The sequence below is a fragment of the Battus philenor genome, unplaced genomic scaffold, assembly GCF_028537555.1.
Source record: "Battus philenor isolate CCGP_79_NKW_IND1 unplaced genomic scaffold, ilBatPhil1.0.hap1 SCAF_4, whole genome shotgun sequence".
Taxonomy (NCBI): domain Eukaryota; kingdom Metazoa; phylum Arthropoda; class Insecta; order Lepidoptera; family Papilionidae; genus Battus; species Battus philenor.
The window spans coordinates 8,342,583-8,364,338 of NW_027181704.1; the positions used below are offsets into that span (position 1 = coordinate 8,342,583).

At 33.5% G+C, this 21,756-nt stretch overlaps 1 protein-coding gene across 1 annotated transcript; it reads left to right on the forward strand.

Annotated features, from left to right (window-relative positions):
• Positions 1 to 79: 79 nt before the first annotated feature.
• On the forward strand, positions 80 to 21,653 carry tho2 (THO complex subunit 2-like protein). The gene is made up of 30 exons (XM_068771450.1): positions 80 to 242; positions 1,974 to 2,139; positions 2,214 to 2,455; positions 2,842 to 2,975; positions 3,060 to 3,316; positions 3,392 to 3,541; positions 3,895 to 4,064; positions 4,989 to 5,154; positions 5,232 to 5,401; positions 5,995 to 6,193; positions 6,904 to 7,154; positions 7,457 to 7,574; positions 7,704 to 7,836; positions 8,802 to 8,965; positions 9,145 to 9,401; positions 9,713 to 9,872; positions 10,648 to 10,896; positions 13,508 to 13,728; positions 13,954 to 14,122; positions 15,153 to 15,266; positions 15,555 to 15,669; positions 15,922 to 16,006; positions 16,352 to 16,421; positions 16,945 to 17,014; positions 17,126 to 17,166; positions 18,516 to 18,614; positions 19,476 to 19,533; positions 20,033 to 20,103; positions 20,223 to 20,272; positions 21,523 to 21,653. Exons 1-30 carry the CDS (start codon positions 175 to 177, stop codon positions 21,554 to 21,556), a joined length of 4,251 nt encoding a protein of 1,416 aa, XP_068627551.1. The 5' UTR covers positions 80 to 174; the 3' UTR covers positions 21,557 to 21,653.
• The last annotated feature ends 103 nt before the right edge of the window (positions 21,654 to 21,756 follow it).

Consider the following 21,756-nt stretch of genomic DNA (forward strand, 5'->3'; position numbering starts at 1 on the left):
ATTTATTAAGAGAGTTAACTCTACACTTTATACTTTTACATTCATGTACATAATTATATTATTGTGTATATTGTATTATCTATGGTGATCTTGAACGGCCATGGTGTGTAGCGTATGTGTAGTGCTTATATATAAATTTGCTATGAAAATATTTTAATTGATAAATATAATAACATGAGTACATTGACGAAGTTTGTTGCTGAATATTGCAAAACATGGGAAAAGACAGGAAAAGAACATTTGTGAGTAAATTCCCAGTGTACTACTGTTTAAATTTGTTTTTATACCACATGTTGTGTATTAAATGTATAGTTTTTACCTTTATGCGTCTTAATCATCATTTATATAAACAGGACAAACATACATTTAGTTTAGTATCCCATGTTATTAAAACAACAAGTGTCAGAACACTTATTTATTGGTTAGGAGATATTGTCGATAATATTTATGTTCATTGAATTTCTATTCGATCATAATTTGGGATTACTTATTAAAAGTTCCTAACTATTTCGTCTCCTTTTAAGACGAAGTATTTACACACATCATTATTAAAGTTAAATGACAATGACGAATTTTTATTTAGTACTTTATTTGCTTTAAAAATGTATAAAACACAAAGAGCCAAAAGCAAAGAAAACAAGTATAAATTAAAAAAAAACACCTGCGGTATCATCAATTCTTTTTGGAAATAGTTCACAAGAATTGGTCAGAACATTAAGTAAAGAAAGCAAAAAATTAGGTTTGGAATCATTAAAAAACATAATTACAACATTTACTATTTACTTTGTAAAGCTCAGACTCTTTTGTGGAGGAGGTCTAAAAGTAGTATTGTTAATGGTATTTTAAATCATCTTGCATATCATAATAATAGCAGAATTACTCTTAGTAAAAAGTTCAATAATTTTTAAGGTATATGATTCATACCATAAGGTTTACAATATACAAATAGAATATGATTGTTATAATATTATCTACATATCATTGATTTACTTAAGATTCATTGACTACTTTTGGATCTGTCTTCACTAATAAATAAACAGGGTTAATTAAAGATCTCTGGAGAATAAGTGGAACAAAATCAAAAAGTTTTGGTAAAATTTTGTCTTAATTAAGCCAATAAAATGAATGTTGTTCTTTGAATATAAAGCCATCTTAACATAATATTAGTTTTTGAATACCATTTAATTTGAATTTGGTGAATAGCTTAACTCTCTATTATTTATATATTTTTAGTTTACTTACATAATATTTTTATAAAAATATCATAATCTTACTTTAATCATTTTAAATTATTCATGAAATAATGTAATGTATACTTTTCTTTTTCAACATCTTAATTACTATCAGTATAGAAAGCAATGAAAACAATGGTGTATGAGTTTCATTTTAAATGAATTAAAGTAGTAAATATTAATGCCCTGGACCTTAGCACAGGTATCATCAGTTTTTATTCTCAAGTACTGTTTACAATTTTGAAGATAATTTAAACAATTTTGTATATGTTATCTTCTGTTTTTACATGATTTTCTATATTATGTTACTTTTGAAATGAATTCATCTCAAATAATGACAGTAATTCCTATTTTAATTTATACAGTTCATGAGTCATAACATGTTTGTTAAAATTATTTGTAATAACAAGTGATAAGAAAAGAGTAGCAATTTTCACTGTTTCTCAGATGATATGATAGATTTGACATCATGATTGTCTTTTTGTAAATTATTAAGTCCAACATATCAAGTATTCCCTTTGTGGACTGCCAGGAAGCATTTGCATGCCATTTTTGACCTAGATAACATGTTATATTATCTTTCATGTTGTGATAGCACACGATACAATTTACTGAAAGATTCAATTAATGTTTATTACATAATATATAGATATATATATATATATATATATATACATATATTATGAATATATATGAAAAATAGGTATTATAATGAATAACTACACAAGTCTTTTTTTACAGTGTTAAAACAGTGTCTCAATTCATTAAGGATGAAGGAAAAAGCCCTTTATTTAGTAAATCAGGAAAATTGTCAGGCTTATCACAGAACATATATGACTTACTTTTTTGTGGTCTACATGGTAATTTAAAAAAGGATGCCGTTATATCAGTTCTGTGTGATATAACAGTAAGTCAAATTTATTTTTCTTTTTTTTAATTTAAATTAAAGAAAATGAAATTAAATAATTAATTTCTTTTTAGGCATTACATGCTGATGTACCATCAATTATCTTAGATGTTATTTGCATTCTGGATGCGGAAACTTGTATCGAAGTTCAAAGTGAAGAGAGAACCAATTTTTGCTACATAGTCAAGGAATTGGAATCCTTTATATCTGATAAATTACTCAAAGAGCGTTTGGAAATTGATACATTACAAGATGTTGGTACACTGAAAAATAAGAATTTTTATACAAAATTTATTAAAATCAAAACTAAATTATAGTAAGTACATTAATGATTAAACCATTGTTAGTGTTAAATTTGAGAATTAAATATCAAAAAATATTTTTTTTAACATGCAGTATTCATTTTTTGATTGTACATGAAGAAAAAGTCTGTATATCTGCACATACTGGGATCAGGGAGAAATTTGTCAAATAAAACAAATATGCACAATGATGTTTGTTTTGTCTTCATTTCATAAAAAACCCATGATAATGTTTTTAAGTACATCTGTGTACCAGTGCATTACTTGCATAGTCAGTTAAAAATCTTGACTTAGGTAATAATAGACTCTTTGGAAATAATTGGGTGACAGAAAAAACAAAGAAACACAATCCACACTCATAAGTATTAAGTGCTCATTAAACCTTACTATCTTTTTCCAGCTATAAACAACGTAAATTCAATTTATTTAGAGAGGAAAGTGAAGGATATGCTAAGTTAATTGTAGAATTAAATCAAGATACATCAGAAGATACAGAATGGAAAACACTATTAGAAATCATTCAATCACTAATAGGTATAATTATATGCTTTTATTTCCTTACCAATGTTTTTATTTTTGTCTGTTTCATTTTATCTAAATGATTTTGTTTTCTTATAGGTTGTTTCAATTTAGATCCAAACAGGGTTTTGGACATCATTTTAGAATCTTTTGAAGCTCGTCCACACCTAGATAAATTGTTTATATCTCTTATTAAAAATTACATGGGTGATCCACAAGTGATATCTGAGGTTTTAGGTTTTAAACTTGGAAATATGGAGGTCCTTGAAAGCTATAAAGAGCCTCCTGCATTAATGACTGTTATTGCTTTACTATTGCAACATCAAGTTATATCCTTGGATGATATTTACCCCTGGGTAAGATGACAACTTCTGTATATCATTACAAATTTTTGTTTTGTCAATGCCAGTTTTAATTTAAACTTGCTTTAGTTACGTCCTGATGATGCAATTATGGCTAGAGAAGCTGAGAAAGAGGTGAAATCAGTGCAGGATTACATTCGTAAGCTTAGCATTGTATCTACCAAAGGTCCCCAAACTAATGGAGCTACTGAATTTATTGAAGAGAAAGCTGACCCGCAGGTAAGAAAACTATTTGTTAAAAGTATATAATAAATGTATTATTTTGAAATAGGCAATATATTTTTGTATGGAAAATTTTTTAGAACTACTGACAAAAAATAGTTAACCATGGTTATAAATTAATTTTTTCCTTAGTTATCTTATTAATAAGTAAGTTTAATTGATGTAGGTAGAATAATTTATTATTGACTGGTATAATTACTACACTATTCTTTTAAGCTATGTTATAGTAGATGCAGCGAACCCAAACAAATGGTTTATATCAAGTTTTATTGATGTTTTATACGGACAGATTATTTAAGCATATATGTCCCAATGTACAAGTTTAACTAATTTTTTTATTTATGGAACAGGAGTATTGGAATAATCAAAAGTTGGTTTTGTGCGAAGCGTTGCTAAAAGTAACAGCTTGGCGCGAATTTGCTGCGTTACTTGCGCGTCTTCCTACTACGAGTATGACGGCACGCCCCGCTCTGGCTTTGTGCTCAATGTTGCATGCTCTTGTAGAGCCCCTTTATAGGACGTAAGTGAAATTTTGAGTTATCTGAAGCAGTGTGTGTGTCTCAATATAAAAAACAAATTTTTAACCACGTGATCTTTGTCAAGTCTCTACACAAATAACTTATACAATTAGCAATATTTTATACAACATACTTGAATTTTAATGTTTTGATCAATATTAGCTTTGTACAAAAAACTTAACTATTAACTTCAAATCTAATTCGTGTATTAGTCTTACACAGAAAATTAGTATACAGAAAAAAAATTGTTATACTGTAGAATTAATATCAGAATATGCACAACATGTCTAGTTTGTTGGTGGTTAAAGGCTGAATTTATATGGTGGCATGATGACAGTTTTAGGTCTATTGTTATACATTGTGTGAATGCATTCAGATACTGGTGTGTTAAATTTTTCCGTTTACCGAACGATAGCATTATCTTGAAATTGTTTCTATTTAACATGGGTTTAAAACACATTGTGTCAATTGAAAAACAAAAAAATTGTCATGAAATGGGAACAATGACTGAAAATTTTAATATAATTTCTAGGTTCTTTACATAATTTTTTATGTAAAGAACCTAGAAATTGACAGTGGATTAGATAATCAGAATATTTTGATTATAATAAAAGAAAATATATTTTTACTACCATATCTTAAAAGAGTGGATGTGTCTAAGATTATCTAATATTAAAATATAACTTACATGTTAATACATATAACTAAAATTAACTTGTTCGTATTACATTTATACACATATATGCATTTTTTTTAGTTTTCCTTGCAATTAAATTCTTTACTTTCCATGCTAGTCAAAAGACTTCAAGGCAAGATATTAAGTGATTTTGAGTTGATAATGAAGCTGATATATTAACGATCTCTTAATTGTTTAATATTTGTATTGCAATCATTGTGGAATAATATAAAAAAAATATTATTTTCAGACAATGCCGTGTGGCACCAAAAATAATTGGATTGCCAATACCACCTTTAAAATCAAAGCTAGCACCTCCTGCTTGCGTAACCTTTGAGGATATGAAGGAGACTGTCATTCCAGCTCTGATATTATTGGGACCTTCATTACATTATGATCCTGTTTTAATGTACAAAGTATGTCAATATTATTATAATACATTATTTTTTCCTTAAAGGTTCCTTAAAAGTACTAAGTTTTTTATTTTTTTTAGATAATTCGTATACTAAGAACTTCTCGTTCTTTAGCAGAGGATCCTCTACATCATGAAGCACTTACAGTGCTTGATGCTGCGATTTTGCCTGCTCTGACACTTATGGAAGGGAATTGTTGTATGGCTGAGGAAGTGTACACTTTATTAAAGTTATATCCATATCAATGCAGGTGAATATATCATATTCATTTTGTCAATAATTTTTTTGCAAAATGTTATAGTTTTAGTATATGTAAAAGAAGAATACTTTTGAAAATAACATAAAATAAATGTATTTTATTTTTTAACAATAATATTTTCAAGGTTTATAGGGTTAATATGGCGGTTTTTAAAACACTCTTCTTAGTTTAGGTTATTGGAAACGCCGTCCTTTCTTTTCGAGTTTTACGTTTTAATCCTTAGAAATTTAGGGGCTTTAGCAAGTGTTTTTGGAGGGTTATGGGAGGGAGACTGTGCTCTTGAAATGTCCCATAGAAAATAATTAGCCATTTAATGTCACTATCTTCGAACATTTATTGCGGCCTTAACACTGGCTTTAGATGCGACAAGTCCTTGTTCTAATGGAATCTAGTCATGGAGTTGTACTCATTGAGCTCTTGAATAAGTAATTTAAAAAACTAAAGTGAACTTTACTATGGCCCATAAAACCCTTGACCTGATTGCATTTTTTGGTTAGTTCGGAGCTATTGAGTTTTAATAATTTTCATCACAATTTTTTTAGAATTCAGAGGTGATTTTTAATGTTTATTCAAATTAATTTAAGGTATTGTTTATATTCCCGTTGGAAAAACGAGTCTGGTGAAAAGATACCTGCACTGATGCGAGTTAGAGGGAATTCCTTACAAAGAATAAAGCATATAATGAAGCGTGTGTCCAAAGAAAATATTAAACCACAAGGCCGCCTAATTGGGAAATTATCTCATGCTGCACCAGCTTTCCTCTTTGATTATATGTTACTGCAGGTAATTCTTAGATAACACAATTTGTCACTCATCTTAATGGCTTATATAAACATAATGGCAGGTCATATAGCTTGATAGCCACTGGGACATTAAGGTTCTAGAATGGAGACCGTGGAGCGGAAGTGCAGCGTAGGAGACACACCAGACATTGTCGTCGGAAGGCACTGGTTGCAGACGACTATAAGCGTACCTATTGGAAATTTATGGAGAAGGCCTATGTCTAGCAGGGAACGTCCACTGGCTAAAGTGATTGTTGATGATGATGTATGATGGCGATGATGTTATAATTCATTTTAAAATCTTAGCTTCATGGATCGTATTTGATGTATTTATTATTATATTAATAGATTTATTAGATAATCACACTTACACTCCTATGAAAATGATAAGTTGCAAAAAGATATAACTTTTGCATCATTGCATTCGATTTTCTATCCTTTACTAACAAGACATGTAAAAATTAAACTGAAATTAGTTTTATTAAACGTGTAATTTTTTAAAATTCTCTTTAATATATTTGTAGCAATACTGTTACATATAATAGCTGTCTCAAAGCGTAGTTTATTTTTAGTAAGTCAAACTAAGTACGCAATTTGTGAATTGATTGTATAAAAATGGCTCCAAGGGTAGTCTCTGTGATTTTGTAACAATTTTTTTCTTCTATATCTTTGCCAAATTTCATATAATTAATAATTATACTTTTATTTTAGATTCAAACATATGACAACCTAATTGGACCAGTAGTGGAATCTTTAAAATATCTAACATCTTTGTCACTGGATGTCCTGGGGTATTGTTTGCTGGAAGCATTGTGTGCAGGAAAGGCTAATAGTGGAGGGGCAGCACATCCTCCCTGGCTACAGGCTTTAGCTGCCTTTGCAGGAGCTGCTTTTAAGAAACATAATATAGAACTCACTGCTCTTTTACAATTTGTTGCCAACAGATTGAAGGCGCAACAAAGGTACAATACCATTTTAATATGACATTTATTTTCATTATCTTTACATAGAACACAAATACTTTATGAAATTTAGAAACAAGAAAGAAAGTAATAGCATTTAAAATATTGGCACCAAAAATATGAAAAAATCAACAAATTTTAATTTTTATTATGTATTCTGTATTTATAGCACAAAATAATAAATAATATTTATCTAAATATAGCAAACGAAACCCTTTGTTAATTGTAAAGGAAAATAAAAAATATTGAATACATTTAATGTACATACTTTATAACTAAATAATAAATGTCTCTGTACACAGTCAAGATTTATTAATTTTAAAAGAGATAGTACAAAAGATGGCTGGTATTGAAGCGGCTGAAGAAATGACACCTGAACAATTAGATGCTATGGCTGGAGGAGAGCTCTTGAAAGGAGAGGTAAGTTTAAAATTTGTGTTGATCCTTATTTCAAACTAAAAATATGCATCTAAGATGTTTCTTACTTGACATTAATAATATGGGAATTAAAAAATTCTGAGTTTTTTCTCATGTGTTAAAATCTTTCAGGCAGGGTATTTCTCTCAAGTACGGAATACACGAAGATCATCGGCTCGTTTAAAAGATGCTGTGGTTGGAAATAATTTAGATATTGCTTTATGCATACTTTCTGCTCAACAACGTCATTGTTGCGTTTGGAAAGGTAATTAATCTTTTAATATGAGATTTGCTTAGTATGTAGTTTGTTTCCCTTCAAAAGAATTTTTTGTTTTATATGGTGTAAGTACTTCACTCAAGCACGGGTTATGTCTAACTTGCTTCGCCTATAACCCTAACATACTTACATGTTTCCTCTTCATTGCTATGTGGCAGGGCAACTGAAACGTTTTCACACATCCGCAGCAGCTTTAGATAGGGCTGTTCACATAGACAGTCTCGCCGGCAACTGACTCCTCCCGAGTATCTCACCCAGCGATCAAGGGCGCCAAGAGAGCAAATACTCGTAATCACTGGCTATTCTCAGCGCCCTGCGGCGAATCTGGTCTTTAACTCTACCCTCAACCTATTTGGCCACGGAGGATAATTATCCTTTACGGTCACACAGCCTCCGAATCCATGTTGCGAACCCGCTTAGTTGCGCAGGGTAGGAAGAGTGGTGCACCAAACTACCGACAATCCATTCGTTTCCCATAACTGCGCCTCAGCTGCGGAATCAGTAACGACGTTCCCAATTCAACTTCGCAGTTGAGCTCTCCTCTCACTCTCCTATTCGTCTCTGAATTGAGTTCGTCAAGCCCGCTAAGAGCAGCTGCTTTGGGCCAGCTCTACACGGGCCGGCCATGTAGGTTCTTCTGAGCTTCTCCAAGGATGATTATGCCACAACTTTTCAGTCCTCTCGCTATAACAAGGCGAGAACTAAAAGAGGGAGGATAGCAACCTAATTTTTACCCACTAAAATCTCCCTTTTTGTTGTCTTTTGTGCAGTGTGAGGGACTTCAGTAACTGCACCAGGAAACAAACTTATCTAAAGTTAGTTTCCTGATGAAGTCCTGGTGAAGAACCACTCGTTGTATGTTTCTTAAGACAGAAAAAAAATTACAAGCTTTTAAAATTATTCTTTGCTTAATAAGTAAAAGGAGTACACTTAGAGAACTTATTTATTTTTAGAACACGATGAAGAAATAAGTACTCCGGGGGAGCCACCTGGATCTCAGTTGAAGGTTGTTGGTCGACTGGCTGATCAATGTCAAGATGCTCTAGTGCAATTGGGCACTTTCCTTGCATCCTCTCACGCTCCTGACGAATATGCTGCAAGGTTACCGCCATTGCAGGTGTTAAATTTTATTTTAAGTTACCGGTGAAAAAAAGTGTCGAGTTAAAAATAGTAAAATATTATTACAGCGCGTTTTTAAAAAACGCATGGTTTTAATATTTTAATCTAGTAAAAAGTGTTAAGATTATCGCTTATTTACTCATTTTACCAAAAAATGTAATACAATTTGATTGGCAGGAACTTTTGCGAGATTATCACGTGGACGCCGATGTAGCATTTTTCCTCCACCGTCCAGTGCTAACGCAAAAAATAACAGTTAAGTCGGAACAGCTGCGAAAAAGCTCAGACAGTAAAACGGAAACCCAGGAAAAAAGTATAGAACGATATTGTACAGCCTCCAAAGAAATATTAGAGCCAGTTGTCATATCAATAACGCCTTTGCTACCTTCTAGAGTTTGGGAAGATATATCACCGGAGTTTTATGTTTCTTTTTGGTATGTATTTTAATATTTACATATTACAATTTACGCGTGAAACATAATATTTTAAAAAATTAATTAAGATCGTTTAATATACATAAATCAGTGAAAGTTCTATTAACCAATAACACATTTCAAAGATTATTAGGAAAAAAGATATTGAATTAAACTAATTGCGTTCATACAAGTTTTATTCCTTTTTTTCATTGTGGCGATCTTTGGGGGAGGTCTATGCCTTGTAGGGGGCGACTGTCGGCTGAAAAGAAGATAGTTAAAACTTTAATCCGTAAAATTTAAATCAGCAAATGTGATGTTTATCTTTTTAGGTCTTTGTCCATGTACGATCTTAAAGTTCCCGAAGAGAGCTACGACCGTGAAATTGAGCGTCTAAAAATTGCAGCTTCTAATGCGGCCAAAGATTCATCGCAGGGTACAAAAGGGAAAAAGGAACAGGAGCGTTTTAACACGTTGATAGAAAAACTGCAAGTAAGTACATATGGAATATTTGTGATTATGTCTTATATGAGCTACAGTAATTTGCTTAATACTACATAAAATAACAGTGTGACTTGACCATGTATATCAAAGTATATTCTAACGAAATAGGTTTTGTTTAAACGGAATTTTTTTTCCTAAATACTTAGGTAGGCCATTAACTTAAATATAGTACAAAAATGAATGAATTACATATTTATCTGTAAACATACGACGTCAGGAGTAATATTATAATTAAATTCTATTTTACAATTTCGATTTAACAAGTTGCGGTACGACGGTGTCATCATGTATTTTCTTTGGGATCAATTATCAAATCAAACATAGTATGTACCAGAATAAACATGTCAAAAACAAATTTTACAAAACTAATGTATGTTGTCTGTGATGTATAAAACGTATAACTAGCAATAGTTGTTTATTTGTCAATACACTGATAAGAAAATCTTTGAGGCTTAGAATACCTGGCTAATAAGATGTTAATTACAATTCTCTGTTTTGCATATAACGTTGTATTTTTTTTCATTGTTATGGGTAGATCTAATGATGTACAGACGGTGTACAAAGTTCGTCAGTTTCGGTGTTTCATCATCATCATCATCATCATGTCAGCTGATCGATGCACACTGCAAGGCATTGGCTTCACTAAAAGATTGCCACGATGACAGGTGTCGCTCTAACCGTATCCAGCGACCTTCCGCGACCTTGGTGTCATATGTATCTGTATATAAATGGTAATGATAGGTAACATTGGTCTGGTGTGCAGGAAGAGCGGCGGCGCCAGCGTGAGCACACGGCGCGCGTGTCCGCCCGGCTGCAGCGCGAGTGTAGCGGCTGGTTCCCCGCGCGCGCCGCCAAGTCCGCCAAGAACGAGACCGTCACGCGCCTCATGCAGCTCTGCCTGTTCCCGCGCTGCGTGTTCACCGCCGCCGACGCGCTCTACTGCGCCGAGTTTGTCCACACCGTGCACGCACTCAAGACTCCTAATTTCTCCACTCTCCTATGTTATGATAGAGTAAGTTATTCACCCTGGCCCAGCGTTGAGGGTGCAATAACATTTTATATTTATCCACTTCGGTACTGCCACCCATAGGTGGTCTCCACTTTAAAACCTAAAGGCCCCCCTGTCTAAAGTGCGATACTGCGGTTTCAGTAGACGCCCATTGCAAGGCATAAGCCACCCCCAAAGATATCTGTTGGGGGATACACCACAATGGCCACGCTTGGCAGTCGATGTGGCGATCGCAGTGTTGTATTATGGTACGCAAAGTACGCTGCTGCCCATCCTCTGTAAACTTTTTTGTGAGCATTCGCATTACATACAAATATAATTAATGTATAAAGTGTAAATTATAGGAGATTGTAACGAATGCGCGACCTACGATTTCAAGTCTCAGTTCTCTACTGTTGAGCCACAAATAACAGGTTGTGAAATATCTCCCTTCCGCTTTTTTGCTCTTTATTCAATGCTTTATAAAAAGTGTTACAGTGATCGGATTTAGTTCAAATATGCGCCGTTTTGTTCGATAATCTGTTTCCATCTAGACGGCAACTTCATAATACCTCCCTCGTAGAAGCCCCCCTCCTTATTTGCGAAGAACTCGGACAGCCACTTTTCACAAACCTCTTTTGAGTTAAAACTTTACACCACCAAGGGCGTTCGCCATGGACAGGAACAGGTGGTAATCACTTGGCGCTATGTCCGGGCTATATGGTGGATGTGATAAAACCTCCCATCCGAGCTCCCGTAGCTTCTGACGAGTCATCAACGAAGTGTGTGGTCTGGCGTTGTCCTGGTGGAACATTACACCCTTCCTGTTGGCCAATTCTGGACGCTTCTGGTCGATCGCCTGCTTCAAGCGGTCCAGTTGTTCGCAGTAGATGGTTGAATTAAGCGTCTGGCCATATGGGAGCAGCTCATAGTGGATGATTCCCTTCCAATCCCACCAAACACACAGCAAAACCTTCCTGGCCGTCAATCCCGGCTTGGCCACTGTTTGGGACGATTCACCGGCCTTCGACCACGACCGTTTTCGCTTGATATTGTCGTATGTGATCCATTTTTCGTCGCCAGTCACCATCCGCTTCAAGAATGGGTCGAGTTCGTTCCGTTTCAGCAGCATATCGCAGGCGTTGATTCGGTCCAGAAGGTTTTTTTGCGTCAAATCATGCGGCACCCAAACATCAAGCTTTTTTTTGTATCCAGCCTTTTGCAGATGGTTTAAAATGGTTTGGTGACTAACTCCCATCTCCTGGGCGATGTCACGAGATGCCACATGCCGGTCTAACTCGATGTAGTCCATGATTTGATTGGTATTTGTCGTCACAGGTTGTGCCGTTATAAAGAAGAAAAATTTATATATTTAATAAAAATGGGTTGTGGGCAACAAAAAAGGCACAAGAAGAAAAGTATGTATATATTTAATTATCTAAGGGTAGTGGGCAGAAGGCCTACAACAGTATAAAACTTGCAGTGTAAAAGTCGCAGCATAAAAGTCGCACCCCTTTGGGGTGCGAGGCGATGTAAAGATTGTGGCGTGAACTAAATGATGCCCAGAGAATGAATAGGACCAAGACGTGAATTTATAACGTAAATTCTAATTGGCCCCGGCGCGTGAGAAGACACATAGCTGGTGAACGCAACCAACACAAAGAGTGTGCGTCGGTGCGTGAGACGACACCTAGCTAGTGAACACGACCGAGGCCAGGATCCTTCTGCCTGGCAAATGTGAACTGCTGTCGCTGGTGCGCGGGCGCATAGGAATTTTTGTTATAAAAACAAAGATCCGCTGAACCAATAGCACGCTCCCACGACACCACGCCACTTGAGACGTACCTTTACCCGCTAAGGGTTGAACAATTTTTTGCTGTATTGCGATTTATGTGATGTTTATCGTGTTTATATTTTTTTGGTTAAATTTTTAACTGAGATTTATGGGACGTTAACTTGCAACGTTACAAGGTCTTCCGCCGGCTGGCTTATCCATGGTGTCGTTTTCGCCGGCTCTGAATCGTCGAAACCATTCCTCCGCGGTCCGAAGTGATAGAGTACCATCCCCTAAAACACCATTAATCTCACAACGTTTATCTAGCGGATTTGCCTTTAACGAAGGAAATCTTTAAAATAGCGCGAATTTCGGCGTTAGTGAACTCCATGTTTACACGTCTATAACTGTTGAACGCAATATCCAAACTTATCATGCATAGCGTCGTTTTGTAGGTTATGTCAAGACAAATTATGTATAGTATTGCCAGATACGAGCTCTGTAGCGCTTTGTACATAGCCGCGAAATTCAAAAGACAAAAAGGCGGAAGGGAGATATTTGACAACCTTTTATTATTAATTCGGAATTAGAATTAGCAAATGGTTGGTTAGAAAAATGCCAGAGATCGCGATAATGGGAGATGAGACTATGACAAACAATTGAAATAAATTGTTCTAGAGAGTAATAGTATAAAAAATAGAAAACTTATTTTTGTTTCACTTTTATTTGTTATTGAGGTATTAAATTAATTAACAACGTCTTATATCGTTTTGTATATTTTATTATTGGACTGCAACTGCAATAATATTAGACAGTATGAAGTAAGTTGAAGCAGCTGGTTAACGTTATGATTGTGAACAGCTATTCTGTGATATCACGTACTCGGTGATGTCGTGCACGGAGGGTGAGGCTGCCCGCTACGGCACATTCCTGTGCAAGGTGTTGGGCACGGCCATGCGCTGGCACGCCGACCGAGCCGCCTTCCACCGCGAGTGCGCGCACTATCCCGGCTTCGTCACCAAGTACCGCGTGTCCAACCAGTTCACCGAGGCCAACGACCACGTCGGCTATGAAAACTACAGGTCAATACTAATATAAAATACTCTCATTCCCATTTTATTACTGATAAAGCATAGGTTTATTTTATTTACTTATTAGCAAAGTAAAATTTGTATCATAAGCTATAAATTAAGTGTTTTTTTTTCTGAAAAAACAAACTTTGTACCTAAGACTGTAACGTTTTCATTTCAATTTGACGAATTCATTGATTCAAAATATCTAAGAATGTGACATTACATTGTTTTCAGGCACGTGTGTCATAAATGGCACTACAAGATTACAAAAGCTATGGTTGTATGCTTGGACTCCGGGGACTACGTGCAGATTCGCAATGCATTGATAGTGCTCATACGCGTGCTACCTCACTTCCCTGTACTAGGGAGATTAGCGCAGATCATAGAGAGAAAAGTTGAAAAGGTGAAATTTTATTATTTTGATTACAGATTCAATATAATTCTTTTAGGTATGTTCATAGACTTACTTCAATAGCTATAATTCATAAAATATAGCTTATTTTTGTTTTCAACAACATCTTAGTAACCGTACTGTAAAATTTTCTATTTATAACGTAATGAAAATTGTCCAGTAGAAGAGAGTATCGTTACACACGTTCGTTTTTTGCCGCGCAAATTTTTCTCAGCAAACTGGCCGCCAGATGACGTAGGGCATTTGTATAAATTCAAATGATTCGTTAAATCGGCGGATGTGTACAAAGTGTTGATTAAATGCCCCAACTTGTGATAGGCTTAGAGCCCTTTGTTGTTGGAGGCTGTGGAAGGAGATAGAAATAACAGTTTATCACGCGCTTCTCCAACAATCTTAAGTCTTAGTGACGGATTCAGAGTGATCCACCGCTCGTAAGTTCTGCCATCGTGGTGGCGCACAAGCTGATTCTGCTTGTGTTCGTATGATAACCGGTAGGCCAACCTGAAGGCTGCAGTTCTATCCTAAGTTTGAGAAACTACGGTAGTATGCGAAACCATTCCTGTAGTTTTAACAAAGGACGCCAAAAAAGACCGTGAGGTTTATCGGTATGAGTCAGAAATAATCCTTTCTTTCCCTCTCAATAAAAAGGTTCCCTAAGAAAGATTTCCCCGCGAGAGATAAAAAAAGTGGTGCGGTCCTTCAAATGCTATGATGAAATGTGCGCCAGTAAGGTGCCTTAACCCACAAACGACGGCTTTTAGGCTGCAGTTAAGGAGGTCTGATTTCTCTTTCTCACTCTCTTTGCCGTCACGCAGCTTGTTAATAAATACTGGCTTTTGGTTCTTCATTTGCATTCTTGACCCTAGTTTTACTAGGGTCTAATCTGGAAGGGTCTAATTATAGAGTTTTTCATACACAAAGAATTTTTTGTTTACACCAGTATTAATTCTGATGATTGCTGATAAACCGATAGCAGTTTAAACGTTTAAAATAATAAGAAAATTACGTCGTATTTCACCAGGTAAAAGAAGAAGAAAAGAGCCAGCGCCAGGATTTGTATGTGCTCGCTACGGGATACAGTGGTCAGCTGCGAAACAAAGTGCCAAATATGATGAGGGAATGTGACTTTCATCAGGTGAGTTGTATAATGTTTAGTGATCTAACTAGACACGTTATTAACATATTAGGAATTTACTTCTAGGTACGACAATCATCAACACCATCAACATTTTAGCCTTAGGGATGTCTATTGCGGAATATAGGCCTTCTCTACAGATTTCCCAATGGACCTTTTGGTAGAGAGGCCTGCATTCAAATTTCTGATGATCTTAATAAGGTTGTCTTCCATCTTGTTACGACAATACCGGCGATGGATGATAGCCATTTAATGTGTATTTTTTAAATGTATTTTTCATGTGTTTAGATGGGTGATCAGCATAAACCAGTAGCGACTGCTTCAGCACCGCCGGCATCAGTCAAAGAGGATAGTGCTCCCGTAAAGCAAGAGGTTGAGGCAAGCACCTCTCCACAACCAGTCGGTGAGAGATTTTATAAAAATTCTTATATCTTTGATGCATGGCACAATTGCAAAAGTCGTTTTAAAATTTAGAAACAACGATAATGTTAAAAATTAAATCGTCAAAAAAATTTTCTGTTACCCGAAATTGAACTTCTTTATGTTATAAATTTTAATAACGCATGTTTGTCATGGATATTGGTTATTAACACATAAATTATAAATGTGTTGAAATAAAAAATTCTTCATATAAAATTAATATTTTTTTTGCCAGACTCAGATAAAAAAGAATCCCGTAACAATGACAGACGCCGTGAAGATTCTGATCGTGACAAAGAATCGAAGCGAGAAGCTAGATCGTAAGTCTTGTATTGTATATAGAAATAGTTATAGTTACATTTACATCTGTTTTAAATTGTTGAAATAGGCGTTTTCATACACATTAAAAAAATATATATTCACAAGACAGTCGCATTAAATTGTTTCCGAATTGATTTTAACTTCGTTATGCAAATGAATTAGTGTAATGAGTAGTAGATATGAAAGATTTGATATTCTTTTGTATTTGAAAAAAAAATATTATTAAAAAAACTATAGCATTAGGTATGTTATTTACTTTCACGCAACACATAAATTTATGACACTTTTTAAGCAGCCTCGTTTTAGTTACCATATATTCTTTGATGCTTTTTATTTTTCATTAGGTCTCTCAAAGAGAGAAATAAAGAAGAAGTAAGAAGCAAAGAAAGATCACCGAGAGATCGTTCCCACAGAGTAAGTATATGTCATTCAATAATTCAACACCATCATCATAACAGAGCTAAGACCTCCACTACTGGACACTTACCTCCCTCATAAATTTCTTTTATTTATATCTTGTGGGTGATGACATTTTAATACTTCAAGCCATCAGCGGTCATCGTCTGTTCTGCAAACTATGTCGCCTGTCAATTGCCACTTTAACTTACCAATCTGAATTCTATTCTGAAACGGCCATCGGTTACATGAGCGATGTGCCCCGCCTGCTGCCACTTTAGACGAGCAATTTTACGAGCTACGTTAGCGACCTAAGTTCTTCTGCTGAATCCATTTCTGATTCGATATCGCAGCGAAACTCCCGAGCATAGCCTTCTCCATTATAGTGTCCATTAGAGGCTCCCATTAATAACCATCGTCCCATGGCATGCTGCCAAATCGTGAACTTGGATTTTTCTAAAATATTTCTAGATATTGTTGGCACTTCTCTAGATATAGTTTTTTGATATGAGTAATTAAATTAATCCTTTGTTTTCTCAAGGAGGAGCGTTATTTAGAAACAGTTTCACCGCCGCATGATCATCGCCTTGCGTCTGATGATATTGATCGTGGTACGTGTATGAATGTTTAATAATAAAAATATTTATTTATTTAATATTTCTTCAAAATAAATAAAAAGAAATGTCTTATTCTAAAATGGTACATGTATATTTCATTGACAGATGTGAAGCGTCGTAAAGTAGAAAACAGCGGCAATGGCAAGGTGAGTATTGTTAAAATTAATCGACCTTGCATCGCGCTAGCACCGGACTGACGATTGGGCTGGACCACGGTTACGAATCGACGCCAACTGCGACGTCAAACCTTTTAAATAACACCTAATGTTAATGTGCGCAATTGTGATCAAGATCCTCGGACTATGAGATGTGCGAAAAACAATAAGACACTCAACCATTAGTGTAAATAGAATAAAAAAGTGAGATTGCTTTAATAACTCCTCATCGGACCCTGAGAAAATTATTTATAAACTTATAAAAAACGATTTATAACCAAAATCTGATATACTTCTTTACATTATAAATGAAGAATGATAATCACTTTGGAAGACAACAATTTAATGTTAAATAAGCAAGTTAATGTTAAATGTAAATAATAAATAAAGATAAAGATATATATACTACACTACAACAGAAAAGAGACAGACTACCAACGCCACTCGTATTAAAATAATTAGAAGACATGTATCAAACAAGAGCAAATCAATTGTACAACTGTATAAGTAATGAAGAAAATAATTTATTACTTTGAAAGACAAAAGTTTTTAAAGGCACGTACGTATTTCGCAATTAATAACAATTAAGACAATAATTATATCTACTAAATAAAATGAAAATCATCTATTTCCTATGTCGAAGTCTGAATTTCTACACCAACAATATGATTCCACAACCTTTGCAAAGATAGAAGGATTAGAAAATTGAGAATGTCTACTGTGAATGCTACAATGTTATCGTGTCCATAAGGAAAGAAGGGGAATTTATGATGGAGCAAGCAATTTTTCAAGATCAACACAGAAGGTACTATTGCAATGAAGAACTAAAATATACATTAAAACTTTTAAAAAGTAATTAATAGAAAAGTATCGTAAGTCCAGTCAGCCCAGTCCAGTCGAACATTGGTAAGAGGTTAACTTGTACTGTATATAAACACAATGAGTTAAATGAGACAATGGATTAAGTTAAAATGTTCTCGAAAATAAAGGAAAAACGAAGGCTACTGAAAGAAACTGTGAACAAGAGAAGAAAGTCTTGCCAAGACGTACTAAGTTACTAATTGTGTTGGTGGTCAAGATGCTGTCATTATATGAAGAAAAATTATAGAGAACATCATTAGTAATTGAAATTGAAGAAATATCGAGAATATGTTGATCAAACAAAATGAAGCCAGAGTTGAAAATTGATTGGTACAGAACACCGATGAAAGGGAAAAATAGCTTAGTACATTGCTTCTTTTAACTCATTTGTTTATAAAGTATTTGGTTTTAAAATGGTTTTTGAATATGTATTTTTTTAATATGTCACAAATAATAATTTTATGTTTCTGAATGAGCAGGGTAGCAAAGATATCGAAGAACGTTCTCCGGAAAAGGAAAAACGAAAGTCAAAAGTTAGAGGCGACGAACGTAAAGAGCGTAAGATGAGCCGCAAGCGGGTAAGCATTACCTTTGCTGAAACGAATATTTTTAACATATTCAAATGCAAAATATTTATTCAAATAGGCATGTAAACATATGTCAATCTTTTAAATCGTCAATTATCTTAATATTATAAGTACCAAGCTACCATCTGTTTGAAATGTTGATCTGCTAAGAAGTGCTGCACAGAAACCCAACAGTTGCACTTTTGAAATGGAAATTACCAATTTTTGATGTGTACATATTATAATATCAACCATTTTGATCAACCAAGAACTTTTGAATGCTGTAATAAGATTTATATATTAATACAATTTTAATTTTAGATTCATTACTAAGAAAAGGAAGGGTTACGATGTTTTGTGAAACTTAATTATATATACGCACACTCATACCCTAGGATTTGTAGAATTTTTAAGGCGAAATTTATATAATACTTTATAGCATTATGAGTTTAGTTTTATTCCTAGTATTAATCATGTATCATGTTGTAAAAGATTTTAAAGTTTGATGCATAAATAATATGTTATAAAATAATACAAAAACTTTAATTCAACCAACAATTTCCGTTAAGTAACCTTGAAAAGGTTATAGTAGTTCTAACGATCATTGACACCATCTCTTGTTTACTTTTTCCATCATTATGATATTAAATAAATACATAGGTCACTTGGTGAACATTAATTTGTGTTTTATAAATATATATATTTTTGAAATGAAAAATCTGTATATTATGTGAAAATTATATTATTACTGTTATTATGTAACTAAGTTGTAAGTGTTTATGGTATGGAACAGTTATGCAATTTATGGACTTATCGAACTATAAAACTTTGCATTCTGTAAGGAACATAGATGTAATATAATTTTCCCTTTAGGACAGAGCTGAGGAGACGGCAATTTTAGAGCAAAAACGACGTCGTGACGAACAAAAAGGTTTGGATTATATTTATTTGTTTAAAAACAAATTATAACTAGAGTAGGGGTGAGAAACTACCTCACGCAATTCATAAAATGTTAGTAAGCGTCATTGGCTTTCAGTTGTTTTAAGATTATTATGTGATTAATATTTTATTGCCTTGTAATGCTGCATAAGTTATGTTATGTTATAGTTTATGTCAAAAGTACAAATAAAAATAAGTAATAAAATCTAACATAGTAGTGTAATAAAGTGCTATCGAAACTGCTGTACCGCGCCTTAGGAAAGCGCGGCGAGGTGTGATGGAGGAAAGACAGCATGAGCGCAGTAAAGTAATGGAGTGGTTTATACTGCCTCCGTCTAATCGTTGGCATATCTAAGGTGTGGTACGGCGGTATCTGTAGCACTATAGTACATGCATCTTACTTTGTTATAGACATATCATGACATGGAGCTACTTATTACCTCGTCGTTTATTTATATAACTTTTTTTATTACTTATCACATATTTTACAGCTGTTGTAAAAATGGGCAATCATCAGAATGGATCTCAGGAAGATCATCATTACGAAAAATATCACAAAAGGGTAAGTGTTTTATTTTTTAATTTAAATTATGGCAAGGATGCCTCACTAATTATAATCTATACTATTTATAATCATTGTTAAACTATTTATAATAAATTTTAACACTATTTTTTTTTCAGGAAAAATCTCCATTCCGTGATCGTTCTCACGAAGAAGCCAGAGATAAACAATATCCTTTTTTAAAAAAATAAACCATGATTAAAATATTAACTTTTTAGCGCTTATCAAATTGATCCGTTTATTGTTTGCATGTCTGCATTATTTTGTTTAATTTTGTGGGCTTATTGTATAACTTTTTACATATATTTTCATCAATATAACTTAATTATAACTATTATCTACACTTCCTCTGAATATTGTTCCAAAAAACGTGTTATTTTAATTACTGTCATAGGATACATTTTTAAATGACCTACAAATTCAGTTTTACGCAGTATGATTTATTACAGGTTTAAAAGCTCAATTATTGTATTGTACAACCCATCCAATAATAATTAATTTAATAAATATTAAATAATATTATAATAAAATAGTACGAAAAAGCTATTTCTACATTCAGATTACCACATATTAGAAATTATTAATTATTGTTTACTATCCGTCCCTGCAGATTGATTATACTATCAGAAGTCAATAGCCAGTCGCATTCCTATAGAAAAATTAAATTAATGTAACATATATCACAGTGATCATTATACAGGACGATTAAAAAGATTTAAAGCATTTTGCTGACAATTAAGCTATACATTCACCCTTTTAAAACTTTTACTGCTATAATTAATTATCCTGGTGGTCATTCAAAATTTCTATCGGTATTAAAGGTTTGTATTGGCTGGGCTCAGTTTTTTCAAGATTCGTATCTTGTTTGATGTATACATATGGTATGGTTACAACTTTACATCAATATTGACAATCAATAATGCTATCCGAGTTCGCTGAAGACCAAATCAAAGAAGTTATATATTTTTAGACGTTAACTTGGTAATTTGAAAGTATTCCTTAGAAATTTATAGATCCAGCTATAAATTCCTAAGGAAAGTAACCTTTTTATTTTTATTATAGGTTACTTTTACATACAATAACAGATTTCCAAAGCGTTACTTTGAAATCTTTCTTTTTTAACTTTATTTGCATTTATTTTTATATGAACATTGATGAACAATGTAACAGTTAACTTTTCATTCTTATTTAATTTATGCGAATGGCAGTTTCACAAATCGAAAGTATTATTATTATATCTAATACAACAGTATCTATGACCACCACATATAAAACTAAATAATAATAATAATATTTAACAATATATTTCTGTATATTGGAAATTTCGTTTGTGCGTGTTGTAAAATATTGTTTTGGTGTGTGTATGTTGTAAAATAAAATGTGCTTTTTATTTTTAATAATTTCTTTAATAAGAAATACCAGGCGAACAAATGACTCCAAATTAAGAAGATAGACGCGGACTCAAGAAACTAAGAACAGAAGAAAGTGATTATTTCCATTCGAATTAAATATAAAATATACATAAGAAATAAATTTGGTGTTTTAAGTCATGTGTGCTATTATTTAAAAGCATTTTTTTGATGATCGTGTGGTACAATCAAGTTTTATATTTTCTCGGGACCCGCAAGAAAACTAGTATCAATAAAGACAATT